Source organism: Stenella coeruleoalba (genome assembly GCF_951394435.1).
Source record: "Stenella coeruleoalba genome assembly, chromosome: 4".
NCBI classification, from domain to species: domain Eukaryota; kingdom Metazoa; phylum Chordata; class Mammalia; order Artiodactyla; family Delphinidae; genus Stenella; species Stenella coeruleoalba.
In genome coordinates, this window is record NC_137149.1 from 35753823 (window position 1) to 35781814 (window position 27992).

A 27992-nucleotide genomic window follows, 5' to 3' on the forward strand; every position below is an offset into this window, starting at 1 on the left:
TAGAAAGTGGGGCTTTCTGGAAGCTCTTTGTAAAAGGAGGCTGACCATCGGGAGCCTCCCTTTTGCCCTGCCCTTTGCCCCCAGCATGCCTGGAGTGCAGAAGCAATGCTGGAGGTTGGAGAGCTGCCCTGGGGGCAAGGGATATACGCACATGAGCCAGTGCTGGAGGGAACTGAGTAGAAAGAGGTGCCTGGGCCCCTCTGGGAAGCTGCTGTCCCTATCCCTGCTGCTCACTGCTGGACCTTTTGTTATGTGGTGAAGCCACTGTGGTCGGGTCTTTGCTTCAGGCAGGCAGACCTAGTCCCTGATGTCTACACCCATGTGTGTACAGGACCCACCATGCCCCCTGCCCCCATTTTGTAGCTGTATATCAATTAATAGCCTATGAAGCCCTACAACAGCCCCATAACAGACACTGCTGGTGCCCTACCCACATCCCTTGTCCTTGCCACCCCAGGGGGCACACTGGCCAGCCTTCCAACTGCAGGGTCCATTTCCCTGCTCAAGGCTCTTCTGGCCTCCTGTGCCCCACCCCCCCTTGTCACCTGCACAGCAGGCTGGAAGGAAAAGGAATTGACCCTTCCTGGAAGCCATCCCCCAGCACTGATGGAAGGGAGTTGGTGGATAAATACCCCACCTTCCAGGCCACTGCGTGGGAAGCTCTCAGGTATGGGTCCTACCCTGGCTCCCAGAATTTCCCTGGGGGTTCAGCCACAGTTTCTTGCTGACACAGTGCACCCTCTCATGTCTGTCCTCCCCTGCCTGTTTCAGTTCCCCACTCCCCTACTTGGATCACCTCCCAAACTACCTGCTTCGTGCAGGTACTGATCTCAAGGTCAGCTTCCAGGGGACCTAAATGCATACAAGATGATTGTGTTACTCCATCTTCATCCCATCCCTTGAGGCTGATGGGCAGCAGTACTGTCTTTATAATTCAGTAGAGGAAACCAAAGTGTCCAAGAGGCTGAGGAGAGGGGCTGCTCGAAGTGCGCCAGAGACTCAGGGCCGCCGGGCACAGTGTGCCCTGCGAGCAGGTACGCACTGCACTCACTCTCTGTGCTTGCAGAGGCAGACACACTCCACCAACATTTTCCCACATTAAAGCTGCTCAACTTTTAGTCCGTAGAGGGAACACTTACAGGGCAGACACTGCGAAGCCCCAGACAAAAGACAGATTGCGTCTGTTGTGCAAACACACACGCACAATTTATTTTTTCCTGGGTCAGTAGAGCCGTCCTGGCTGTCCCATCTGCAGGACCCCAGGATCTTCCACTCTTCCTCCACTGAGGGAAATACACCTTTGGAAGCTGACTCCTGTGTGTCCAGGATGCGTCCTGGGGTTCCGTCGGTGCGGGGGTGGGCACTGCTTTATGCTGTAGAGTTGGAAAGGGAAAGCAGACAGTTTACCGCCAGGAGAAAGCTATGGAGCCCAAGGGCTCCTTCAGATGAAGCACGATCCATGCTTGCTCTGCTCATCTCAGACATGCCTGCAGAGACAACTGTGCACTGGTCCCGGACAGAGAACTCGGACAGGGTCCTGGAGAAGGGGGTCTGAGAGGAGGGCCCACCTGGTGCTCCACTGGACACAACTCAGGCTTAGGCAGGATGGCTGGGTCACATCATCAGCCCCAATTTATTCCCCAGTGTCACCGTCTGAGACTTGGAGCTCTCTGAGGTCATAAAATGTCTCCTGGAATTTCTGGCTTCCCAGCACCGAGCCCAGGGCTCAGAGGATGTCTCTGGATGGAGTGAACCAAGTGAGTGGGCTGAGGGGAACCACAGGAAACAGAGGGTGGTGGGAGGAGAGAAGGAGCTGAACCCGCAAAACCACTTTCTGGACATTACTTCACACCAGATGCATTGATAAATTTGGAGCCAGTGATCAGTAAATGTTTTCTAAAAGCTGGGTTGCCTTTGCATTATACTGTCCAGGCACCACATCTAATGCCTTCCATCATGCATTCCCTGGGAAGGACACCCACGTGAGAACACGTGGACATCAACCAAACCCCAGAGCATCCTTCGTCTGCTCCCCAGAGCTGCTGCTGTCATGACTGCAGTAAATGGATCCAATTCACAAGAAAAGAAAAAGGCCACAGGGAGGGAGAGAGAGCTGGGGCCCATGGGCTTATCAGCACCGGAGAACACACCTCCTACCTGCTTCCCACATCCAGTAGGAACCTGAGCCTGTGTAATCCTCCTTTCTTAGGAGCGCTCAAGCCTGGCCCGTTGCGGAGCACAGGCTCCGGACGCACAGGCTCAGCGGCCATGGCTCACGGGGCCAGCCGCTCCGCGGCATGTGGGATCTTCCCGGACCGGGGCACGAACCCGTGTCCCCTGCAGCGGCAGGCGGATGCTCAACCACTGCGCCACCAGGGAAGCCCCACTTACACTATGTAAGGATAAAAATTCACATGGAATCTGGCCAGGGCAAATGCTCTCAAGTGAGGATGGTGAGGAGAGGGCACGGGAGGGAAAGAGGCCAAGTCTCCAAATTTCCAAAGCAGCAGGACCTGCTCCATCTGCCTCACTGCCAGGGCCCTTGGCCTTGAGGCGTCGCTATTAGTAGAGCAGGGATGCTCCACCCTGTGCCCAGATGTGATGTGTTCTGGAGTCACTGCTTCACCGTGATGTGAGACCCCAAGTGTCCCACCCAGCGTGAATCAGCAGGGGACTGGGGCGCTGTCCCATTCGTAGCAAACAGACAAGCTGTCAGTGAACAAATCCGTCTGAGTCTCGCCTGCACAGGGCTGGTGGCCAGCCAGTAATGCACCAGTGAGGCTACGCCAGGTCTGAGAGTACTGACATCTGCCAGACTGATTGGTAAACAGCCACTGCCCAGGAGCTGCCCGATCCAGCAGCCAAGGGGGTTAAGGCCTGGTCCAGCAGGGGCCCCAGGGACCCTGCTCTCAGCTCACGGCCAGCCATGTCTCAAGAAATTCCTGTTGTTAATGATTTTGGACACTACCCCATTCATAAACAGATAGAAGACGGCTGGAAGGAAGGAGATGCAGGAAGAGGCGAACAGTAAAAGCTTCCAGGGAGGGCAGGGAAGGGATCCGGCAGGGGAGTGGGGAGTGAAGGGGAATGGTCACGTTTTATGTTTCTCCAAAAGGTCACATTTAAATATTTTACAATGAAATGGTATTCATGATTTTTTTCTTCAAAGAGGAGTGTTTGCACCAGGCCTGCACAGGACACAGCCACGTATGTGCTCTATGCCCTCCCTCACCTCCTTGGTGCCAGGGTGCGGGGCTCCCTGCCTGCTGTGCCTCTGGCCCCTTCTTTGCCTCAGGAGTTTGGGACTGTCCTCTTGGGTCCTTCCTCTTTCAAGTCCTTCTAGAAGCCCACCTCCCATAGATAGAGAACTGCCTCCCAACTGAGTGCCCATAGCACCTTGTCCATGGAGGGAAGCTCTCCGCTGGGACACTGCACGCCGACAGTCTAGTGACTCAGGATCTGTCCACCTGATTAGAGCTTGAGGCCAGGGGCTTCTCCACCTCTTCATCCCCTGGCAGTGCCCAGCTCAGGGCCTGGCACCCAGTGGGTGCTGGATTTAGGATCACAGTATCATCGTTCATCTCCGTACATCCCCCAGCACCCAGCAGCAAACCTGGACGCACTGGCCATGTGGGAAGCATGCTGAGTAAAGATGTGGGGGACGCAGGCATGAATAAATGAATGGACAGGAGCCTCTGGGCCTCGGTTTTATAGACCAGCGAGGACCTGGAGGGAGCATGCGTGTGGCCTGGGGAGAGGGGGAAAGGGACTGCCCCGGACGGCTGGCTCACTCGTGTCTATTACTCGCAGGCCGAAGTGGGACAGCATCAGGACCATGTTCAGGTTCTCAAACTCCTTCTCCAGGACGACCCCGTAGGTCTTCAGGCCGGCCAGCTCCACCTCCAGCCTCTGCCGCCGGTTCTAAAAGAACAGCAAAGGGTTCAGGCAGCTAGCTCCAAGACTTTCCAAGGGAATGAATGAAAGAATGAATGAATGAACAAACGAACAAGTGACTAAATAAGTATATAAATATGTATATAAGTAAATGAACAAATAAATAATTAAAAGTAAATAAGTAAATAGGCCCCAAGTAGATAAATAATCAAATAAATAAACAATTAAACAAAGAGGGTCTTGAAGCTGCTCTCAGAATCCATGAACACAGTCAATCTCCCTTCCCCACACCTCCAGTAAGTAAAAGAGCTACCCCACTGACACAGCCTCCACTTGTCAAAAATCCTATTACTTCGTGCTGGACCCTTTATATCACTCAGTATCTCACTCTCCTGCTGAGGATGCGTCCCCGCCTGGGAAGCGAGGTTCTGGGGTGTCAGTGGCCTGCCCCAGCCCCATGACCACGGACGGGAGCCCAGACCCACAGCTGGGCCTGATTTCTGAGCCAGCCCTTCTCATGCTGCCATCTACAGGGCCCTGGGGGCCAGGATGACATGGGGCAGCCCCAGGGCAAGGGCTGTGTGTGCAGTGGGTGGGCTCCCACCCTGGAGAAGGCTTGACTGTGTGTCCCGCCCTCGGCCCCTCCCAGCATCCCTGGCAGGCAGGCGTGGTGGTCCTCCTCTAAGATGTGGGCTGGGAGTTCAGTGAGATGCCTTGCTAAGGAGGTCCCGGACAGTAAGGGACACCCCTCCCCACCCCGGCACACACTCTCCCTGCCGCCCAGGCTGCTAAGCGAGGAGCCCTGGCAGGGCTGATTTCCAGGGACCTATGTCAGGGGGGTCATTGCACGATGGCTTCAGATAACTGGGGTATTTCCTTTTTTTTTTTTTTACACATTCACTGTTCTTCAAAATTCTGTAACAAAACTACACTCAAAGGAAACAGGAATTGCAGTGGAACTTTGTGGTGCACAGAAGTGTGGGATGAAGGATCTGCTGGAGGCATTGGAGGGGACAGCCCCAGAGGGCGATGCCATGACGCCCACTGGTACCCTGCCAGGTGGATCAGTTCATGTCATCGCTCACAACCACCCCATGGGGCGGACCTACTGTTCCCCCCAGTGGTGCATGGAGAGACTGATAACCGGGGAGGTGAAGAAATGAAGCGGGGAGCTCGGGGCACACAGCTGGGGGAAGAGCCTGGATTCCAACCCCGAGAGCCTGTGCTTGGGACCACAGCAGATGCCACGTCCTTTCTGGACCTCTTTAAGGCTTGTGCTTTTTAAGTAAGCACCAGACTCCTAGGAATCCCTCCCCAGGGAGCTCAAGGATGAGTGTAAACACTGACAAGAGTGTTCACAGTGTTATTATAATATAATGATTGGATGTAGCCAAAATGTCCACCAACTGGGAAACAGGAATCCATTATGGTTCATCCACATAATGACATATTTTGCAGTCATGAGAGGCAATTCTTACAAGGACATCGGAGGAGATGTGAAAAGGCTTACTTACTATGGAATGAAATGGAAACCGTAGGAATCAAACTGTGTGGGTTTTATTCCAATTTTTCCTTTGTCTCTGTCTCTCTTCCTACCTACCTACCTATCTCTACCTATTTAGATAAATACAGAGATACATAAATATATAGATAATATACAAATATATCTATGTAAACAGATTTAGATATTTGTGGAAAACAAGACTAGAAGATGCTACACAAATGTTAATGATGCTTCTCTAATGATTGGATTTCATTTTTCTGAAAAATTTCAAAATGTCTTCTGAAATTTCAAAATTTTCTTCCAGGAATATAACTTAATTTTGTATTCAGAATAAAATAACACATTTAAAAATTGAGACTTTTTGCACGGTTTCACCACATCTTCTCTTTGCTTTCATCAAAACAGGTACCACCCATCAATGCATAAATGTGCACACACTTGCCAACTGAAAATTATTCCCAATCCACACCAGGCAACCCTCCTTGTGGTATGTGGTCCAGACCTCCTCTCATGGAACGGGATGCGAGCAAGGACGCTCGTCACACCCTAAGCTGTGGTCACGGAAGCTGGTGCAAACCGGGGCCCCCAACGGGGGGAGTGGGCCAGGGACGTGCAGTGGGTAGAGAAGCAACAGGCCAGACGCCACGGGGCAGCGTGGATGAACACGGAGCCTTGAGTGAAGCAAGCACGCAGCACAGGAAGGCTCACAGCACAATTTCTCTACGTCGGAAACACAAACACTCTGTATTTTACAAGAATGTATAACAAGTATGCTCTAGCAGGAATGGTGGGGAGGCGAGTGGCACCTTGGTTTGTGATGCGTTATTTCAATCGGGCCACATGGTCTTCTTCCCCTGCCTCCCGACCCCACCAGGTAGGGCCCTGAGCTGCGCAATGGGGCTACAGAGATGGGACTGGGCACTTCCCTCCCGAGAGCCTCACCTGAAACTCCAGCAGCTGCCTCTGCAGGGCCTCCTGCTCTACTTGAGCTCTTTCTAAAGTCTTCCTCAGCTCTCTGAGCTCAAATTCTTTGACTGGGAGGAAAGGGGAGAGAAGGCTGCCTTTATCTGTTCTTTCCATCAAAAACCTCCCCTTCTCTTTGAACCGCACCTCACACAGGCAACAGCTGGGACCCTGACATGTACAGGGCATCCTCAAAACCCTTTTTAATATTGCCTATTTCATTCTCTGATAATATAAAGGACACCTATCCATTGGGGGAAATAAGAAAGGAATAAAGAAAGGAATAAAGAAAAACAGCACCTTCCTCTTGCCTGCCAGAGGTAACCACTGTTAACATTTGCACAGATTCACATATGCATAATTTTATAAATATAGTTGAGATCGTAGGGAAGTTATGAAGAACATGGGTCTTGGAACCCATCCCATCTCAGCTCACTATCTATACAACCATGGGCAAGTTACTTAACCTCTCCGTGCTGCACTTTTCTCATCTTTAAAAGGAGGGGATACTATAACCGACCTCACAATTAAAAGGTAATTTGTATAAACTTCTTAGACCTGTGCCTGGCTTACCGGAAGCCCTCGGTTATTTCCCATCTGATTATTATCCTTACTTATTGTTATTCTCGTAGTTGCAACCTTTCCTTTTTTTTTGTTTTTTTGTTTTTTTGTTCCACTTAATATTATAACCTATTATGTAGGTTGCTCTTACTAGGATTATAAAACCCTCGGCCACCAAAGTTACTAGGGAGTTGTAGAACTTGACTACTCACTTTTCAGAAGTTTAAAGATGAACTCTTGCAAGAAACGTAAGTCAAGTGAAGCAAAACTCGTCTCTGGAATCAGGCCTCTGAGTGGAAGTGGATCAGGGCACTCAGCTTCCTCCTCTGAGTCCCCTTTGTTCAAATTCTGACCTACCTCTCCCTCCAGAGGCTCCAGATGCTTCAAGCACTCAGCAGAATCTTTTTCAAATTCCCCTAAAAAGCGAAGAAATCCCGTGTCAAAAGTCAGCCCCTTGAGCATAAGATGAGTGGCTCCTCTGGGTCTGGCCCTCTGTCCAGATATGGGCAAGCCCGTCCCTTCCGAACCCCAGTCCCTGCGCCAGGTCCCCAGATGTACAAGAAGAATGTACTGGGACCAGTGCCAGATGGAGGGCAGCAAGGGAGGCTTCCTGGAAGAGGGGGTCCTTGACTGAGATGGGTATCTTTTTTCCAAACCACTTCATTGAGATCTAAATCACATACCATACAATTTACCCATTAAAAGTATATAATTAAATGGTTTTTAGTATATTCAGATACGTGCAGTCACACCACAATCATTTTTAGAACATATTCATCACCTCCCCAAGAAAACCCCGGTTCCATTTAGCCATCACTCCCCGTCCCCCACCCTCCCTCAGCCTCAGGCAACCACTAACCTGCTTTCTGTCTCTACAGATTTCCCTATTCTGGACATTTCATATACAGGAAATCGTACAATCGGTGGTCCTTTGTGACGGCTTTTAACTTACCATGTTTGTTTTCAAGGTTCATGACATTATAGTACATATCAGTGCCTCACTCCTCTTCAGGCTGAATAATATTCCACTGCACGAATGGACCGTATTTTATCTATTTATCAGTTGATGGATGTTTGGGTTGTTTCCACTTTGGGGCTACTATGAATAATGTTGTCATGTACATTCATAATATTGTGTGAACATATATATTTTGTTCTCTTGGGTACATACCTAGGAGTGGAATTGCTGGGTCATATGGTAACTTTAAATTTTTGAGGAACTGCCAGACTGTTTTCCAAAGTGGCTGCAGCATTTGATATTCCCACCAGCAGTGAATCAGGATGTGATTCCTCCATATCCTCCCCAGCACTTGCTATTATTCACCTTTTTGATAGGGTTTTGAAGGATGAATAGGAGTGAGACCCAGTACACAGAGGTGGGAAGGCCATTCCTGTAGAAGGGCAGCTTGATGAAAAGAAATTACAGAGCAGGGAGCTACAGGGAACCATTAGCAGTTTGAGATTCCTGGAAAGTAAGTGGGGAGGTAGGGAGTTGCTTATCTGCTACAGCCCCCAAGCTCATAATAATTACACAGTGGACACCCAGAGTGTGCCAGGCATCACAGGATTAACTCATTTCCTTACGACAGCCCTGTGAGGTCAGTATTATCATTATTCCCAATTTTGCCCTTGAAAAAATGAAGGCAGTGGGCAGAGAGTTCAGCAAAGGTGATAAAGGCAGTAAGTGGCAGAGCAGGGATTCAAACGCAGGTCCTTAATGGTGACAGGGCGCTGCCCACCTAAGATGTCACCAAGGCAGGGATGACTGTTGTTGCCACAGAAAGGAGACATCAAGTATTAAACTACCAGAGCCTCCTATGGAGGCAGAGGGCACCCTAGTGGCTGCCCAGGACCATTCCTGCTCACGGGGATGGGTTCTGTTGCGGTGATGAAAATGTTGTAAACTTAATTGCAGTGGTGGCTGCACATGTCTGTGAATATACTGAAAACTACTCTCCGTGGGTGAGTTTTATGGTGTGCGAATTAGATCCCAATAACACTGTAAAAACAAAGAGCTCTGGGACCTTGCCCCATACCTGCTTCCCACCCTGGTTTTGCTGAGAGGGAGTGGAGAGCTGGGGAGGGGACCGCTCAGGTTCTTCAGGGGCGGTGACAGCAGAAGCAGGCGACTCCTGGGCTCATCTCATCTCAAGGGGTTGGGGGGATCCCAGGCAACGAGAGCCACATGAGATCCTGCTCCGAAAGGATGAGTGGCTAATGCCCCCTCCCATGAGGACCGAGACTCAGAGACCCAGAGACTCAGATACCGCAGCTGCTCAAAGCCCTGCTTTCCAACAATATCACAGCAATTAAGGCAGACATGGAAACGCTCTTGAGAGCCTGACTGTTAACATAAAACTGGTAGGCGGTTTCGGGAGAAGACGAAGCAAGGTGTGCCCATGTCTGTTTCCCTTTAAATAACTGCAAAGGCCCTCAGAGAGTTACATGGAATCAGAGCCACACGTATCTACAGCCTCATAGTCCCCTAGTACATGATTTTATAGATTTTGAAATGAGCCGTAATCCTCTCCAGCGGGTAATTTACACAGTATAACTCTAGGCATATGGAGTGCACACATTATACTCAATTTCAGGTAATGAGATTCACTTTTACTTTCGTTGCCATTATTCACCTTCAACAAGACATTACTGAAGACACTTTATTTCCTTACAAACCTCAGACAAAGGTGAGCCTCTTGTACATTTGTGCATTCCCTCATCAAATGTTTATTGCAACTCTACTATGGGCAAGAGATATGTCCTAAACCACATGGCTCCTTCCTTCCAGGAGAGCAGACGTGTATGTGTGTGTGTGTGTGTGTGTGTGTGTGTGTGTGCACGCACGCGCATGCACGCACAGTCATGACTGTGTGAGCGTGTCTTGTGTCTCTGCATGTATGTGCACATACACATGTTGCAGGGTGATGGTGACAGTAGCAGGGGATGATAATTACTAAGCAAAGGGTACATGTCACACCCTCAGGAGCCCCCCACCCCATGTCTGAAACCAGGAAAGACTTCCTGGAGGAGGTGACATCTCAGCTGAACCAGGCCTGCACACGGCTCTGATATCCATCTTCAGAAGAGCCCTGTGAGGCGGGCGATTTCAACCTTACTTTACAGATGAGGTAGTGGAAGCACAGAGAGGTTAAGTAACTGGCCCCAGCCCACTCAGCAAGCACGGTGCTGAGAAGGGGCTGCACTGACCAGAGGCTGGTTACCTGTGAGGTTCTGCAGGTGCTGCTTCCCCAGCAGGTGCTCCCGCTTGTTATGCAGGGAACTGAAGAACTGCCTGCAGGTCCGACAGTACAGGTCATCGTTCTCATCCCCCTGCGGACGGAGACGGTTTCTGGTGAGCAGGGAGGAGGCGGGATCCCGCCTTCTCTGAACATAAAATTAGCTTAAAACGGCAGATGGGCTTCAGCGGGGCCAGGCTGGGTCTTGCTAGTCCTTTTTTCACCTGTGAGATCGCTTGCCGGGTTGAGGCTTTTCTGAGCACAGCTGAGAATTTCAACTCATCCCAAGGCCTCTGTCACCGAGTGAGAGAGAAAGTGTTAGGAATGTGGCAAAGAGGGTACGACAGGGAGGTTTTGAGAATTGGTGGTGTTGTCTGAGTCCACAACCAATTCTGAGTTTTTCATATTTTCAAAGAGTTTGCTTTGAAAACATGAACAAAATGAACTCTGTGACTAAATGACAAAGATGTGTCCTTTTGTCAAAATACATATGTACTAACCTGTAGGTGCTCATATATCCATGGACTATTCTGGAAGATGCACTAGAAACTGGTCAGAGTGGATGCCTTGGGATGCAGGGATGGGGCGGGGGAGTGAGGGACTGGGGCTCTGGGCACAGAACCCCCCTCCCATTGTAAACCTTTGTGCACTGTTTGCATTTATTTATTTTTTTTTTACCATGCACGTATGTTATTATTATTTTTTGTGTGTGTGGTACGCGGGCCTCTCACTGCTGTGGCCTCTCTCCTCGCGGAGCACAGGCTCCAGACGTGCAGGCTCAGCGGCCATGGCTCACCGGCCCAGCCGCTCCGCCGCACGTGGGATCCTCCCGGACCGGGGCACGAACCCGCGTCCCCTGCATCGGCAGGCAGACTCCCAACCACTGCGCCACCAGGGAAGCCCACGTATGTTATTTTTAAAAGAAAAACAGTTAATTTAAAAAAAACATAGAGCTGTATGTATTTGCTTACATTTAGTTCAGAGACGTAAAAACTCCCCAAGCTCTGACAAGAGATGGTTCCTGTCACAGACTTGAAGTGTCCCCTGCTGCCCCGAGAGCTGGCGGGGAACTGACCATGCTCAGGACACTCTGCCACTCACTCTGCTTCTCAGGGATCCTCTCCCGCATCAGAGGGGCACTCCTTCAGCCCAGAGATGTGCCCCCAACTGGAAGAGTGTCTGTAGGGTTTCTTCCGCACCCTCTGTGAGGCTTGCCTCTGCCTCTCACTAAATGAGCGGCAAGACCGGCTAAGAGAGGCCGGGAGCGAGGAGGCCCCAGGGAGCTCCACAGCGGGAAGATGAGGGCTGGCAGAGGGAGGGGGACTCGTCAGGAGGGAGCTTCACGGAGGAGAGAGAGGCCACTGCCGAGAAAGGGCCCCAAATGCTCATCGAGGCCAAGACATCAGAGCAAACATCCAAGCTGCACGTACACCTCAACAAAAAATTCCACCCTCTCACTTTTGCTTATAGAAATACGTCATTATTGTACGGGGCTTCCCTGGTGGCGCAGTGGTTGAAAGTCCGCCTGCCGATGCAGGGGACACGGGTTCGTGCCCTGGTCCGGGAAGATCCCACATGCCGCGGAGCGGCTGGGCCCGTGAGCCACGGCCGCTGAGCCTGCGCATCCGGAGCCTGTGCTCCGCAACGGGAGAGGCCACAACAGTGAGAGGTCCGCGTACCGCAAAAAAAAAAAAAGAAAAAAAGAAATATGTCATTATTGTAAAATTAATCGCACATAGCCCAGGGTGGTGGGGCTGAGCCTTTCAGGTTTGGTGACCTTTTGAACAATTATGGGAGGGACCCAAAACTCATTCAGGTAATCCCTAGGACAAATCCTTTCACAACCTGAAGCCAAGACTAGGAACCACTGTCAAGAGAAAATGAATCACAAGGCACCCAAGAAAAAGTGTCCAAGAAAAACAATAGCCAGGAACCATTTATCCTATTTCTCCATTAAAGTGCGAGGTCTTCATCTATGAGAATCAGTGCATGTTTCCCTGCAAGTTCAACTAGAGCAGCTGCACTTTCATTGGGTACCAGGCACTGAGCTACTGGCCCTTGGCCTCTTGGCTTCGTGCCCCTGCATTACCAGGCATTAACAGGGCAGCCCCATAAAGAGTGTGACACACGGTCCCACCTACGCTGGTGGACAGAGATATGAGACATGAAACAATAACAGTGACTAATATATTCAAGCCAGGCATGGACACTGCATGACTCTCTGCTCTTACATCGTTCAGTCATGTTCTGAGCTATATTTTGTTATGAGGAAGGCCAGCCGCAGACTTAAAGGTGTTTGACTAAGGTCACAGAATGGGTGAGGAAGAAAGGCAAGGATCTAAAAAAGCATGGTGCCTGCTGGCATCCCTCCATGGTGGGTGGGGGACATGGTGAGTAGGGAGATGGACGCCAGGTCATGGAAGGCAATGGGGAGCCAGCGCAGGCTCCAGGGAGAGGATGGCTGGGTTGGTGGGAGAGTAGCTGGCTGCGCAGAGCAGACCCCTTCAGGGGGAGGGGCTGCCGGCGGGAACTCCACTCATGTGGCTCCTTTCATAGCGGCTCCAGCCTGGGCCACAGAGGGCTGACCTTTCATGTGGACAATGGACTCAGGAAGTCCTTTGCCCTCTGTCTCAAATCATTTTCGAATGATAAAAGGTGGTGTACTTCAAACAATGTTTAAAGCTATTACAAATGCGTGTTGAAAGTAACAGAAAAGGGGGGGTGTGAAGTGAAAAGTAAAAGGTACCCAGCTCCCACTCCTACTCACTACTACAAGAGCTTCTTGAGTAGCCTTCCAGAACGTTTCAATGTAAACACATCTGCCCCTTAAGAGTCACTTTCAATTGTTCTTCATTTGTTAAATACATACATTTCATCATCAATTAACTTCAAAGGGAAAACACCTACAAATTACACCTTAGCTCAGACCACCTGACAAGCCTGGTCCCCACTGCCCTGTCTTCATCCCCATCCGCATACTGTCTGCTCCAGGCGTCCTGAACTGCTCAGAGCCACACACACACACTGGGCTGCTTCCCATCCCCGGGCCTTTGCAATTCTTGTTTCCCCAGCCTAGAGCTCCCTCTGTGCTTCATTTCCACCTGGCCAGCATTTCCTCTAGGAATTTCCCATCTCTTCTTCACGAGCATCATCTCAGAATCACCTGCCCTGAGACTGACTCGCCCAGAGTCAGGGGCCGCTCTCACCGTGCACGTGTCTCCATCACAGCAGATCCTGGTGCGAAGTGTTGCACGCTTGCCAGTTTCCCCCGAACAGGAGCCGTGAGGCTGTGCTTCACCCACCTCTGCATCCTCAGCCTGGTCTCCCACCTCCCACTGAGCTGGGCTCAGTACATACTTGTCCAAGGAACACACAAAGAGAGGCCTCCATAAGGGACTGACGTGTGAGCCACACTCCAGCAATGCATGAAATCCTGTGCCCTGATGCTGTGGTTTCCTGCCATAACCAACTACCACGAACTGGATGGCTTAAAACAACAGAGGTTTATTCTCTCATAGTTCCGGAGGCGAGAAGTCTGAAATCAGCCTTACTAGACCAAAATTAAGGTGTGAGCAGGGCTTAGGTCCCTCTGGAGGTTCTGGGGAGAATCTGTTCTTGCCTCTTCCAGCCTCTTCTGGTGGCTGATGGCTTCCTTAGCTTGTGGCCGCACACGCCAATCTCTGCCAGTGGTCACACGGCTTCCTCCTCTTCTGTGTCAAGTGTCCCTCTCCCCCCCTCTTGTAGGGACACTTGTGACTGCATAATTCCCCTCCCTCAAGATCTTAACTTAGATCACAACTTCAAAGACCGACCGGTTTTTTGCCATATAAGGTAGCATTCACAGGCCCCAAGGATTAGGACCCAGATATCCTTTGGGAGGGACCATTTCTCAGCCGCCCACACCAAATGAGGGTGATTATTTTAAAACCACATCCCCCTGCCCCCCCAGCGAATACTTACGTCAATTGCTGAGAAGTCAAGGCCCTCGCTCTCAAACTCACATCCTAGTGTACCTGTTCCTGATGGAGAAAAAAACAGCATCATTTTACAAAGCATCTGTCTCAGAAAAGGCCTCAGCCTTATTGCAGAAGCATCAACTCAAGGGTCAGAAGCGCCTTCTGAGGCTGAAAAGATTTATCCTAAGAGGTCTCCATGCTTCCTGCTGGAGGATCAGTGCTTGACTTCAGCTGCTCAATTTCAGTAGAGGTCTGAAAATCCCTTATTATAAACCAAGAGGAAAAACCGGATACCTCTGACCTCAGTTTATAAACACCTGGCCAGGTATGGAATGAAGATGAGAGAGAAACAAGGAAAAACATAAACAATTCATTTTTTACTAGCATGGCAGAATCTAGTGGTATTTTTAAAAACTATTAGAATTATTATATTTTTATATAGTAAACTTTTAAATTTTACTGTGTTTTAAATAAGACAGAAATACATCTTATTTAAAAACCAAGCTCTCTTGGGGCGGCCTTTCTTTGTAACACGCCAGCTTGTCAAGTGATGACAATCTACAAACAATCACAAAAATAAGAAGGCAGCAGAACTCCAGCATGGCTGAAGGATTAAGCATGATGCGGTGTTCTCTGCGAAGTCTGACATAGCATTCTTTTTCTTTTTTTTTTGCGGTACGCGGGCCTCTCACTGTTGTGGCCTCTCCCGCTGCGGAGCACAGCCTCCGGACGCGCAGGCTCAGCGGCCATGGCTCACGGGCCCAGCTGCTCCACGGCATGTGGGATCTTCCGAGACCGGGGCACGAACCCGCGTCCCCTGCATCGGCAGGCGGACTCTCAATCACTGCGCCACCAGGGAAGCCCCTCTGCTTGTTTTTGTAATTAAGTTTTATTGGCATGCAGCCTCACCCATTCATTAACATATTGTCTATGGCTGCTCTCCTGCTACAACCACAGAGTTGAGTGGTTGCGACATAGACTACAGGGTCCACAGAGAGTACAGTATCATCTAGTCCTTTACAGAAGTTTGCAGATACTCTCTCTGGATGAAGCTGTGGCGGAGGGGGGAGGCTCACGCCCCAGTGTAGAGGGTATGAAGCGCGAATTCTTACTGAACTCGCTGTGTGCCAGGCACTGAGCACCAAGCTCCTATGGTTTAACTAGTTTGATCCGCACCAGGCCCTGTGCAGGAGGTCCTATTACAGCCCGACTTCCTATATGAGGAAACGGAGGCACTAAATGCTTCAGTGATTTGTGCAAGGTGGCAGAGCCAGGATTTGGACCCAGGCATTTGGACCGCTGAGCCCACACCTGACCACTATGGAGGCAGCGCTCAGCCAGGCCCAGGCGGGAGTGAGAAGCGGCAAAGTGGAGAGCTGATGGGCTCTGCCGGGATGCCGGTCAGCCCCCAGCATGGGGAGGGCAGGAAGAACCCTCAGGATGGACAGTGACGGACCCCGCACCACTGGTGAGGACACCCCACGCTGCCCTGAGGCCATGTGCCCCTTGGAGGGGAATGTGCCACGGGTGGGGTGGCAGCCCTGAGTCTGAATGTAAACTGGGCCTCTGGTGGGCACTGCAGTTGATACAGCTTCCAGTGAGGATGGTAAAGACGGTGAACGAGAAGCGACCTCCATGGTGAAGGCAGGGTCAGCAGACAATAAATGGAGTTCGCGTCTCTGCCTTAGGCCTGCACCCCCAGAGGCACACTCTGAGACAAGGATTTTGCTGCAAGTGGGGGTTTTTTTGGACAGTGATCTCGGGAAATGCTGGTAGAGGAGTGGGGAAGTGGGTAGGGAAGGGGAGAAAGCCAGTATGGGGGGCCTTGCTGAGCAGAGGCCACTACAGTCAATAGGGCGCAGTCCCACCAGGAGCCTGGAGGGGGCGCATGGGACACATCTCAGCATGGCGGGTTGCGGGAGTTGGGGTGTTTACATGCCATTCTTGCCATTCCTGTGCCCACTGGTTTAGGGATGCTCAGTGTGTTGATTCCTGATACATCAGGCCTGACTCCAGTTGGGCAATGCCGGGGCCTGCAGTAGGATGCTGTTGGCACGTGGGGACGTGCCACGTAGATGCTATGGGGAAGTGGACCCCCAGCGTAATCAGAGTGTGGTCCCTGCACCAGCAGCCTCGGCAGCGCCAGGGGCGTGTTGGAAATGCAGACCCCAGACCTGCTGGGTCAGAACCTGCATTTTAACAAGACTCCCGGTGATCCAGGGTACTTTCGAGTTTGAGAAGCAGTGAGTTCCATAACTGCGGGTTCCTTTCCTCTTTCTAAGGACTAAAATGTAATCACTGGCCCAGCACTACCTGACCATTCTCTGACGTTCCTGAGAAGGAGGGAATGAGATGCCTCCTCTTTAATCAGGTACAAGATGTGTCTCAACCTGGCCAGAAGAGCTGCAAAGGGAGACCGTGATGCCAGCGGCTTTGTTCGGGGCGTGGCTCTTCCCCCTCCCCCAGCTTTGCAGAGGTATAATTGACACGTTTAAAAATGTATATACTTAAAGTGTTCAAAGAGGATCTACTCAGTGAATTCAATACACAATAGCGAAAGGATAGTCTCTTCAATAAATGATGTTGGGAAAACTGGATAACCACATGCAAAAGAATGAAGTTGAACACTTATTTTACAGCATACACAAAAATGAACTTGAAATGGATTAAAGACTTAAATGTAAGACCTGAAACTGAAAAAACTCCTAGAAGAAAATGTAAGGAAAAAGCTCCTAGACGCCAGTTTTGGCAACAGTGCTTTGGATATGACACCAAAAGCACAGCCACAAAAGCAAAAATAAACAAGTGGGACTACATCAAACTAAAAAGCTTCAGCAGCAGTCAGCAAAATGCAAAGGCAACCTACAAAACGGGAGGAGATACCTGCAAACAGTATATCTGACAAGGGGTTAGTATCCATAATACATAAGGATGTGAATGCTGACCAAGGCTGAGACTAACACAGAGCATTTTTCAAATGTGCCTTCTGCTGTAAAACATCCCATAGCCTCAGGCCTGGGAGGCAGAAGCTGCAGCCCACCCCAGCCGGGCCCCACTCACCGCACAGCGCCTGCACTTTGTGCACTGCCCGCCTGCGCAGGAAGGCTCGGTAGGCCTTGGAGCTCTGGTAGGCCTGCAGCTCTCGGATGTAGCGCTGCTTGTCTTCAACGGCCTCACACACATACCTCTGGAAGAAGGAGCACAGAGATTCTGAGACTCTCCTAATCTGGGGGAGGGGGGGCGGCTGGAGGTGTCCTCTTGTCCAACTTGCCTCACTCTTTCTAGGATGGTCCCAAGAAGCTATTGCTCATCTTCTACTTGCACACCTGCTGGGATGGGAACCTCACTACCTAACAGCAAGTTCATTGCTTACTTGAATAATGCAGACCACAGAATCCCTTCCAATCAGCTGGAATCTGCCTCCCTGTGGCTTTTACCATTCTGCTAGGTGTGGTCTGATGACTGTAGAGGAGGGTAGCACTCAGCTCCCCTCCCCGCCTTGAGGGACCTTACACTTCTATTCAATTATCACACAAGCAAACATCAGTGCTTAACTCTGTGCAGGGTCCTGGGTGGGGCACTAGTGATAGAGACGAATCAGACCCAGCCCCAAGCTACCCCATCTGCTACTGTTTTCCCTCCATCAGTTAACACCTGTCTCAACCTTCCTCCCCGGGCCAAATCTTACTAATCCTTCATGATCTATCACAGAACATTTACCTCCTTAAGCATCTTTCTCTGATGCCCCCAGGTTGACTTGGGGCACTCCCACACTGGTTTAGGTGCCTCCTGGAGACCCCCTGCCCCTGGCACAGACCTCTGTCCCAGGCACCCCTCACCATGGAATGTATGCGTCCACTTCGGAGGTCCCGACAGCCTAGACTGTGAGTTCCTTGAAGGCAGGGACTTGGATTCATCTCCAGCCACCGAGGCTGGCATCAGCTGGTGTAACCCAGGGACAACTAGTGTGTGTGTGTGTGTGTGGGGGGGGGGGTTATCTAAGGGTAAATTGGGAGCCAGAACCAGAGATGCTTGGTGGAGCCCCGCCTCTCTCCTCCCCCAAGACCTAGCTCCAGCAGACAGCCAGGGCCCCAGTCTGCTCTTAGCCAGAGTCGGGGGGCCTGCCCAGACTGGGACAGCCAGGGCTCTTGCAGTTGTCTGACTGGCTACTGGATCTACTTCCTGAATGGTTGCAAACCTGAGTAGCAAGGAGAGGAATGTTATTAGTTGATACCACGCCCCCAAAGTAGGATTTCTCTGAAACACGGGGTTGGCCAAAAAGTTCGTTCGTGTTCTTCCGTAAGATGATATGGAAAAACCGAAATGAAGTTTTTGGCCAACCCAATAGTTAATTTGAAGCAAGGGTTTTCTACAGCTAAAAAGTTGCAAGTGCAGGGGTTTAAAGAAGCTCATCTCAGAGTCTTGTGTTTAACCCAAAGAAAGGACACTCCGGAGGCAGCAGGCAGTTCTGGGAAAAGTATGGGCTCTGGGGTCCGACATACTTAGAAGGAGTTTGGGAGGGCTTTCGTAGGAAGTGGTGAAGCAGGCGTGTCTGGATCAGTGTGACTGGCATGTGGGGTGGGGTGGTGGCAGAAGTTGACATTGGACATGAATGCCATGATAAAGGCATGACTGTATCCCCTACATTAGTGTTTCTTCCCCTGTGACCCCAGAACATACTTCCCTAGGCGGCTAACAGGTGCTCTGTGTATAAGGGGTTCCATGGTGGAATTAGTTTGAGAAAGCCTCACAGGAGAGAGAACAGATTCTCACACCCCTAGAGTGCTCTGCTCCGTCTCTCCTTCCACATCTCATTCCAGGAGAGCACGGACCTCGCCTGAAATATTTTTAAGTGAGTAAAATTATATTAAAATGCTCCAAAAAAAATTCCTGCAGGGAGAAATAAAGATCTGTTTCACTTGATTTACTCCAGAATTTCCTAAACTTATTGGACCATTTAGCCACGTTTCATGGATTCGCCCTTCCTCCTGACACAGTTTGGGAGATGGTGGACGCCAAAGCCACAGAGACCAGGCATTGCTTTGAAGGGGTGGGGTGAGAGGCACCTCCCACCCACCTTCTGGCAAGTTCCCTCTGGCTCCAGTGTGAAGAGACGGACCAGGAGGGAACAGCCCCTAATCAAGGCTGCAGACAGCTAGGCCCACTCCTCTGCACATTCCACGCAGAAAAGGACTTACTTGCTTTTTCTCTTGGGGCAGCTGAGCCCACTGAGCGGCCAGCATCTTCGTGATTTCCGTGAAAGGCAGATCTGGGTGCCTGGCCCTCAGGGGGCTCCTCTGCTCATTTAGGAATATCACGTACCTGCACCAGGAACGGAACAAACACAACAGCTCTGAGCTACCGGCTGGAGCGGAGGCCGCGGGGCCTGCTGCAGCTACTTCCACTTTCAGGTTTTCATAAAAATAAACAGTCATGGGTTTGCCCATATTTTTCAATCTAACCAGTGAAATGGAGGTTAATCAAAAAGGGGAAAATATCTGAATGGCTGGCTTATCCAGAGACTGATGGAAGACCTAAGGGGGACCGCCCCCGATGGGAGGGGCATGAAGACTGAGTGGGCAACTCACTCAACCCACCTGAGCCTCAGTTTTCCCCTCTGTGTAATGGATATAACACCACCTGCTCATGAGGTTGTTGTGCGGCCCAAATGCTCCAGGTACAGGCCACCCTCCTGATCAGGGATTCGGGTCGAGGGAGAGGGAGAGAGGCTGTGGGCATTGGGGTGAGACAAACCCGTCTTTGGAACAAAAGCCACGTCCCCAGGAATTACAGGAAAACTGAGAAAAGACCTTCACCCTTAGAAATGTGCGGACCCTGAGGATAAAAGAGAAAAGCGCACAAGCTTCCAGAGGAGCAAAGTGACCCTCAGAGCAGTGGGAAGTGACTGGCCTGGGGCCTCTCTTCTGCAGCCTCCGATGGCAGGGGACAAGGGACGGACGGTCTCAGTGCAGTTGGTGGGGGAGGGGGCATTTTGAGCCTTGATGAAGGTTAACTAGCTCCCCTGAGGCCGTGGAGCAAGCCTGAAAGGGAAGCCAGACCTGCTGGCCTCACAGCCACCCCCTTTCCCGTCTGTGAGCCAAGCCCAGCTCTCCTTTGAGCATCAGAACCTTATTCTAGCTTAAAGAACTAAGCAACCCTCCCTCACTCCCTGGCGTGTGAGGCCCCGTAACGATCAAGGGCCCTGAAAAACAGACAAAGGCTGAGATGGGATAAGAGGCCATCCAGGCCTGGCACACAGCAGAGGCCACAGGGTGAGCCCAAAATGTTACCTTAACATCAGTCAGGTAATCTCCCCATCTTACCCTGTCCTAGGAGCGCGGGGAACAGGAGGGTCCCTTGGGGGTTTCCTTTTCTTGCCTTTAGGCCAGCCCCCTTTCCTTTTCTGAAAGAGTAATACACAGAGGAAAACCTCAGGATTGTCAACAATGATTTACCATATTCGAATCACAGCCTACAATACGGCAACATACTAAAGTGTCCTCATCACACTTTACCCACGCGGCTTCTGACCTCCCGGCAGCTCTGCAGCGTAGCAATAATCGTGCCCTGAAGATGAAAGAACCGAGGCTTGGAGGACATTATGGCTGCCCTGGTGTCCCTAGAAGGCGGGGGAGCTGGGGACATTCCCTCCCATGGTGTCACGACTGCATGCGCACATTGGGCACAATCAAGAAGGCAATGTGAGGTTTCTGTAACTCACTTCACAGTGGGTGGGGCCCGGCCTCAGCACTGGGGACAAGGCGTAAACATCTGAGCTTGCCTGGTGCTCAGCCTGGGCTCCCATCTCAGCTCTGCCACTTACCTGTTATGCGGCCTCAGGTAAATTAGTAACATCCCCGTCCCTCCGTTTCCCCACTTGTAAAATGGGGATCACAAAAGTCTGAACCTTGTGGGTTGCAGTGAGGATTAAATGTGGACATATTCATGTATTTCTTAGAACAGAGCCAGGCATCTAGTAAGTGCTCACTAAATGCAGGCTGCCACAATCGAATGCAGACCCCTCCTGTGGCAGCCAGCTCTCGGGAGGGAGACCCAAGCTGCCCCTCCCTCTTCTGTTCACTGCGTTTCTTGGGTCATTACAGTGCCTGTGCCCTTGCTGCCACTGAGGCCCTGTGCCATGTTCGGAGGATAGAGGGCTGAGTAAGATGCAGACCTGGCCCTCAAGCAGCCCAGTCTGATGCAGGAGGTCTGATGCATGTAAATGATGGCAACAATTCATTACAGGGATAACAGTTACAGAATGACAGTCTGGACACCCTTCCATTCACGTCTCAGTTTCAAATTTTCCTAAACCAAACACACACACACACACACACACACACGCCACTAATGGTGGAGAGTAATCAAAACGTGGCCTTAAAAACCTCTGTTTCAACTGTTTCAGCTTTCCAGTTTTCAGAACTCCCTCCCAGACATGCCCATTTTGGCCTTTCCAGGGCCGGGAGACAGGCAGTTTGGTCAGTGGCCCAGCAGGCCGGCTGGGTGAGGATCTGGTGCTGCCGCAGCCAGGCCACATGTGCTGGGGACCAAAGGACATAGGAGGTCAGGGCAGCACGTGGCATGGGGACTTGAGGAACAGGAGGGTAGAGCTCGGGCCAGGCAGAGGCAAAGAGCCAGGCTAGTAGCCACGTGTGTTAGAGAGAGACTGCTGCAGAACACCTAGCAAGGTGCTGGGCCTGCTGTAGGTGCATGACACAGGATATGACACTCTCCCTTGTTCACTTCCTTGCTGATCCCTGGAGTCTGAAAGTGAAGGACAAGCCTTTCAGGACCCTGGACAGCTCCCGGGTCCCGCAGTCCGCTCTGATTCCATGCAAGAAAAACTCAAACCGTTTCTACAGTCCGGTTCACTGGGAGCTTTCCAACACACATGTTCCTGAATTTGAGTCTCACATTCCCCACCAGAAGCAAATATTTCAATCACCCCGTGCCACAGGAAGACACTCAGAAAGATGAATGACTTGGCGGCTTCTGTTAGAGCCGTGCCTTCTGAGGGAGACCCCACAGCTGCCTGGAGTCACGTGGGATGTGGATGGGCTCGCCCAGCCGTGCATCACAGCTGCCACCTCCTGTCTGCCTGCTCAGTTCCTCTGCCGCAGCACACAGAGGAAGTTGTTTGTTTGTTTTTAATTGGAGGAACCACGTTCATTTATTGATACTTATTGTACTTCTCTATATTCTAGTTTCATAAGTCAAAACTAAAACTAAAAACGCGTATCATTTTCCTGCCATCTTTGGTCCTTTGTTTCAGTTTCTTTATTAAAAGAAAATCCTTCCTGAGTGTTTTCTTCGTTTGCCTGGAAACCATAGTTACGGAGACAAAGGCACTTGGGAAGGCTGCAGGGACACTTTTCTCTGAAGCTTTTTGTTCTCGCTGAATTTCTCACACAAGATTTATACCAAATTGACTCTGCCCTAAATAGAGCCACGTACACAGTGAGCTGATCATTAGCACAAGGTGTTACTACATGGAGAGCATTTCCCACACACTGGAGTACATTAGTTTCAAAGGAAAAGCAGAAGTAGAACATGATTGAGCAAGGAAAGACTGATTACCAAAAAAGCGTAGTCAGCAGGAGAGCAGGCAATCCGTGGACTGGCAAAACTCAAGGGGAAAAGATCCATTTCAATTGGATTCTTGACCAGCACAGAACTCTCATGTTCAGACTGTAACAGACGGTGAATTTTGGATATCTGGTTTTATACACAGAATTTTCTTTTACAAAGAATATGTCCCTTGGGAGTCAGCAGGGTGTAGCAGAAGGTGTGAGGGGCTTGAGTGACAGATATGGGCTCACTCCCTGGCTCTGACACACTGTAAGCCTGAGCCCCCATTACCTCTGCAGCTCCCAACTGTGACACAACAGAAGGCAGCACAGGGGTGGGTTTGTAGAGGGCCAGCACAGTCCCAGCACATAGCAAGGCTCAATGCAGGTATGTTCCTTCTCTCTATTGATAAGGTAAAAAACCTCAAGAGCATACCAATGAACAGGATCCTACAAGGCAACTAAGCAGATCTCAAGGAGAAAAATATTTCCGTTTATGCAACTAATCACGTCAATCATTTGGGAACCAGATCAAAGCTCAGATGATGATTATAATCATGGTTGGGAAAAGGATCTTGGCCCCAGTGGTTTTACAATCAACTCCCCCAGCAAAGTCCAGGTCCTGGTTTATTTTCCCACTTAGCCACACTGTGCACTCCACTCCACTCCTCACCAGCTGCTTTTCCTGCACAGAGAATGAACGGGGGTCATCTCCCAGGTGAGAACTGCTCACCTCACCCCAGAACCTTCACCAGAAACCCTAAGTTTCCTGGAATAGTTAGTTAGGCCCAGGAGCCAAGCTCTTTGAGATCGAATCCTGCTCTGCTATTTACTGTGTGACCCTGGGCAAGTTCCTTGACTTCTCTGTGCCTCACAGGGTTGAGAGGATTTGAAGAGACAATGCCCAGGAGTGCCAGCCTAGAGCTCGGAGCACAGAACACACTAAACACGCGGGTGTTATCACTCATGTCACGATGCCAATGCAGCACGTGAGGCCCTCTGTGCCTGCCCTGGACCGCACTTGCCTTTCGCTCCTCTGTGTCCCGCTCCTTCGGGTCCCCCGGTTCAGCCAGCACAATGTGCTGAGTGGGCTGAGACACCAGGTCCCAGCAGCGTGTCTGGATCACGGAGCTCCCAGGTAGTAGGCTGCCTGTCCCACTTGGAGATGGGAGAAGGAATTCTATGGGCGCTAGAACAAGAAAAGGCACATAAGGTCAGAGACATTGAAATCACCACCACCCCTGGAGTCCATCCAACACTCCAGGCACTCTGTGATATGCCATTTGCGTTTTCAAATGCCCACAAGTGACAGCAAATGCCTAAAACCTGAGCTGGTGGTCATTTCTTCGGGGCACAGATGGTAAGGACAGGGGAGGTGTTACACAGAAACAAGTCACTCCCTGTGAGCAGAGCAACTGAGCTGGCCCTCAGGTCCTGCTCTGTTGGACCTGCCTCACGGACCCTCGCCCAGGGGAGCATCATGGTTAGAAGTGTGGGCTCTGGACTCAGACCGTTGGGGTTCAGCCCCCAGGTCCCAAGAGTCAGCTTCACGCCAGCAGCAACACACTTCACTTGCCGAGACCGTGGCTTCCTCTTCACAATGTTAGAGCAAACTTCAGACCAACTTCATGGAGTTGTTGAAATGCCTGTTCACACCCCAGGTATTTACAGGATGCCTGCGATATGCTGGACACAGCAGACAACAGCGCATAGAACAGACAGATATCCAGTCCCCCCGGAGTTTACATTCTAAGGGTGGGGGATTACACTAAAACTTGTAGGGTCCTCAGAGCAGCACACAGCCCTCAGTAGGTTCTCAGTAATGTCACTGTTATTTTAGTGGCATTTTAAATTGGTGCATTTACAGAAAACTATCCTTCGAGAATGTCAAGAAGGTTATCTGCGGTCAAATTATCCCCTGATCCCCTAAGAAGTAGGCAGGATGGTAATTACGGTCCCATTTTACAGATGGGAGAGAGGTGGGAATGGGACAATACATAGCTCAGATCTATTAAATGTATGCACGACCTACACACACACACACACACACACACACACACACACACACACACCCACCCCTGTTTGTAGATGGAGAAACTGAGGTGCCTGGAAGCAAAGTGATTCCAGAGAGAAGCCTAGAATCACACAGGTGGGAAAAGTCAGGTGAGATCTTGAACCCAGGTCTCCTGGTTGCCAGCCCAGCGGTCTGTCCTCCTCCTCTAACCTGCACCCCCTATGGTTCCTCGTGCGGAGGGGAAGGTAATAACTTTCAAGTGACCATGCTCAAGAGTGACCCCATCAGTAGCCCATTAAGAACTACTTAACAACCACAATGCAGGCCCCCTGCCAAACAGCTCCAGACGCTGACTTGTCTTAGAGTGAGGAAAGACAGGAAGGAATCCACTGACTTCCCTCTCAGCTTCCTGGGAAGGGGAAGTGTGGCAAATAGTGATGACAAAACCCAGCATTCTGGAACTTTCTTTGGCTTGTATCCACATGGCCAAGCCTGGTCCAGGCCTTGTAATCCATCACTAGGACTGTTCTTGTTTTTTTAAATGGTATTTCTGTTTTGAACCATAACTCGTGGGTATGGCTCAGAAATGGGGGGAGGGTACCGAAGGGTGATGGTAAAGGGTAGACAGTGCCCCTCCCTGGTCCTCCAGCACCAAGTCCCCTCCCTGGAGGCTACCGGCTAGGGGCCTCTTCACATGCCCTTCCAGAGCTAGTCTGTTTATTTACAAACACTCCTGTCCCCCACACAACGGCAAACTAGTTGCACTGCACTAAATTTACTCCTTTCATTTACTATGTCTTTGAGTTCTTTCTGCACCAGCCCATTTACAGCCGCTGCATTTTCTGGTGAACGGGCCACAGGGCAGTTAGCGGCCCCTAGTAACAGATGCAGGATACTCCTGGTTTGCACACATAGCTTGCATGCAGTGGGCTCTCTAGAAATCGGGTTGCTGGGTCAAAGGGCATGTGTGTTTGTAATTCAGATGGACCCTGGCTGGCACATACCCCTCCACAGCCTGGACCCACTTCACGCCCACCAGCAGCGTAGGACCTGGCTTCCTCCTGAGGATCCCTGCCTCTGGGTCCACAGGCGAAAATCTCACCACCTCCCTCTCTGCCCATACCACTCTATGGCTCCCCCTGACTTCGGCATGGAGTCCAGGCCCCCTAGCCTGGTACTGAAGCTCCAGGAGGCTGGGCCCTAATGACTCATCCAGCTGCACGCTCATCCAACTGATACAACTGACTCCAAAAGGTGGTGATGAAAACGTACAATAAGCAGACCCTTTACGCATATTATCCCGTTTAATCTTCAGCATGACTCTGATTACCATGGCAATATCCACAGATGGAGAAAGAAGTTCAGAGAGGTCAGTGACCTGCCCAAGTGTCCACAGCGGGGCAGGGCAGATGGGACCCCCCACCTTGGGTTGCCTGCTCTTCCCATCTCCCCAGCCATCTCACCAACAAGCAGAAATCGTCTCCCATCTAGTACAGCCCGACTGCTGATGCCCTGAGCCCACTGAGCGCAGCCCCAAATCTCCCCTGCCTTGCCTTCACCCTTTTCCAAGGATCCAGGAACAGCAGGAAGGAACCCATTTGGAGGACAGCTCTCAGTCGATTCATTCATTCAGTGGACAGACATTAGGACCAGTGCCAGGCCGCAGGCAGCGGCTGCAGAAACAGCAGTGGCTGACAATGCAGAGTGTAGGGAGCTCTAGGTCAATACCAAGTCCTAGTTCCTTGGAGGGCAAAAGCCATGGTGATTGCCTAATGCTGAGACTGTGGAACAGTCTATGACTTGCTCAAGCCCTTCAATCCAGAGACAAGTGGTGCCTGCCCTGGGGCACTGGCCTCCCCACTTACTGGACAGTGCAGTGGTCACCCCATGCCTCAGCCAAAACGTCTGGCCTCAGAGCCAGCTCTGCCACCTATTAGGCACATCATCTCTCGTTCCTCAGTCTTCTCAACTGTAAGATGGGACTACTAAGAGGTGGCACGGTTATTACAGTGCCTGGCTCCCAGATAGCAGGCTACAGCCAAGAACTGGTAGTATTCTAACGTCGTCAGAGTCTGCGTTGGAACGTGAGAATACAGTCTTCAGAGTTCAACTTTAGGCTCGAATGCCACCTGCCCGCAGGTGACAGAAACACATCAGCCAGGAGCAAATTACGGGATTTTCACTAAATTATCATACAAGGTCGGGAAACGGGATTTTCTGCATAAAGGGAAGGTTCTGGACAGAGACCTGAATCTTTCCAGCGTCAGTTTCAACATTTGCACGGTAGACGCTGAAGCTCTGACACCCACCGACCTGGACTCGAATCCTGGTTACTCCCCTAACTACCCGAGGGGCTCGTTCAAGTCACCGAAAGCCCTCTGTTTCTCACTGTGGAGCACAGTCCCCGCCCCCAGGTCGCCAGGGCGTTACACGGGACAGGTGAGTACAGGTTCTCTGAGCCGAGCGCGCGGCCCGAGCGCTGCACAACGCAACAGCTCTCCTGACCAGAGTCGCCCCCTGACGCGCAAGCGTCCGCCCCCAGCAGCGACTGGTGACCGTGGCGGCGGGCCGGGATCGCAGGCCGGTTCCGGAGCCAGGGCCGCCCCTGCTTCAGCACTGGCGGCCGCGGACCCGCTCTCGGGCGGGGGGTCTCAGGGACGGGGAAGAGGTCACCAGAGCGGGGACTGGGGCGGCGGGGGAACAGACGGGCACGTGCGCCGAGGGACGCGCGGGGAACGGACCGGCCCGGCGCAGGCCCCAGTCACGTGCCAGGGCCTGGGCACCGCCCCGGGCATTCACACCCGCGCCGCTGGGCTGGGCTGCACCGGGACGCGCGTACCCCGTCCCGGGGACAACCCCCCCCCCCCCACTCCCGGGGAGCGGGGCGCGCGCGGCAGAGGGGAGGGGCCGCAAGTCCAGCCACTGACCCGCAGCCTGGCCGCTGTCCCGCTGCATGTCGCCCGCCCGCCGGGGCCACCACCCCGCGCCGGCGGCTCCGGGCTCGGCCCACCCGGTGCGCCAGCCCAGCGCCTGCCGCTCCGCCCCGCGCCCTCGGCTCCGTTTCCGCCCCGCCCCGCACGCCGTGGGCGGGCTCTCTGGAGCCGTCGTTCCCCGCGCTGCTGCCCGTCACAGGGGCGCGGGCTTTGTCCGCCTTGGACTGCGTCTGGCCGCTGAGACGTGGGCGGGCGCGTGGGTCGAGAGTCCCAGCCGCGCGGGGGAGCTCCGGGCTCCAGGCTTTCCGAGTAACCGGGGTCTGGGCGGGGCCAGAGCGGGAGGGGCGGAGGACAGGGCAGCCCC

General features: G+C 51.8%; 1 protein-coding gene across 3 annotated transcripts; it reads right to left on the bottom strand.

Moving 5' to 3' along the window:
• Positions 1 to 1205: 1205 nt before the first annotated feature.
• On the bottom strand, positions 1206 to 27990 carry LOC307185738 (uncharacterized protein). Of its 3 annotated transcripts, XM_079920196.1 has the most exons (12): positions 27623 to 27990; positions 23707 to 23870; positions 20438 to 20517; positions 19313 to 19436; positions 17175 to 17301; positions 14119 to 14177; positions 10383 to 10451; positions 10144 to 10252; positions 7135 to 7338; positions 6341 to 6432; positions 3792 to 3921; positions 1206 to 1373 (listed from the first exon to the last, which is right to left on the bottom strand). In XM_079920196.1, the coding sequence occupies exons 1-12, from the start codon at positions 27648 to 27650 to the stop codon at positions 1369 to 1371; spliced, it is 1191 nt and encodes a 396-aa protein (XP_079776322.1). In that variant the 5' UTR covers positions 27651 to 27990; the 3' UTR covers positions 1206 to 1368. The 3 variants fall into 3 exon arrangements, with proteins under 3 accessions (XP_079776322.1, XP_079776320.1, XP_079776321.1); XM_079920194.1 differs by lacking the exon at positions 1206 to 1373 and having other exon boundaries at positions 3708 to 3921; XM_079920195.1 differs by lacking the exons at positions 1206 to 1373; positions 10383 to 10451 and having other exon boundaries at positions 3708 to 3921.
• Between the last annotated feature and the right edge of the window lie 2 nt (positions 27991 to 27992).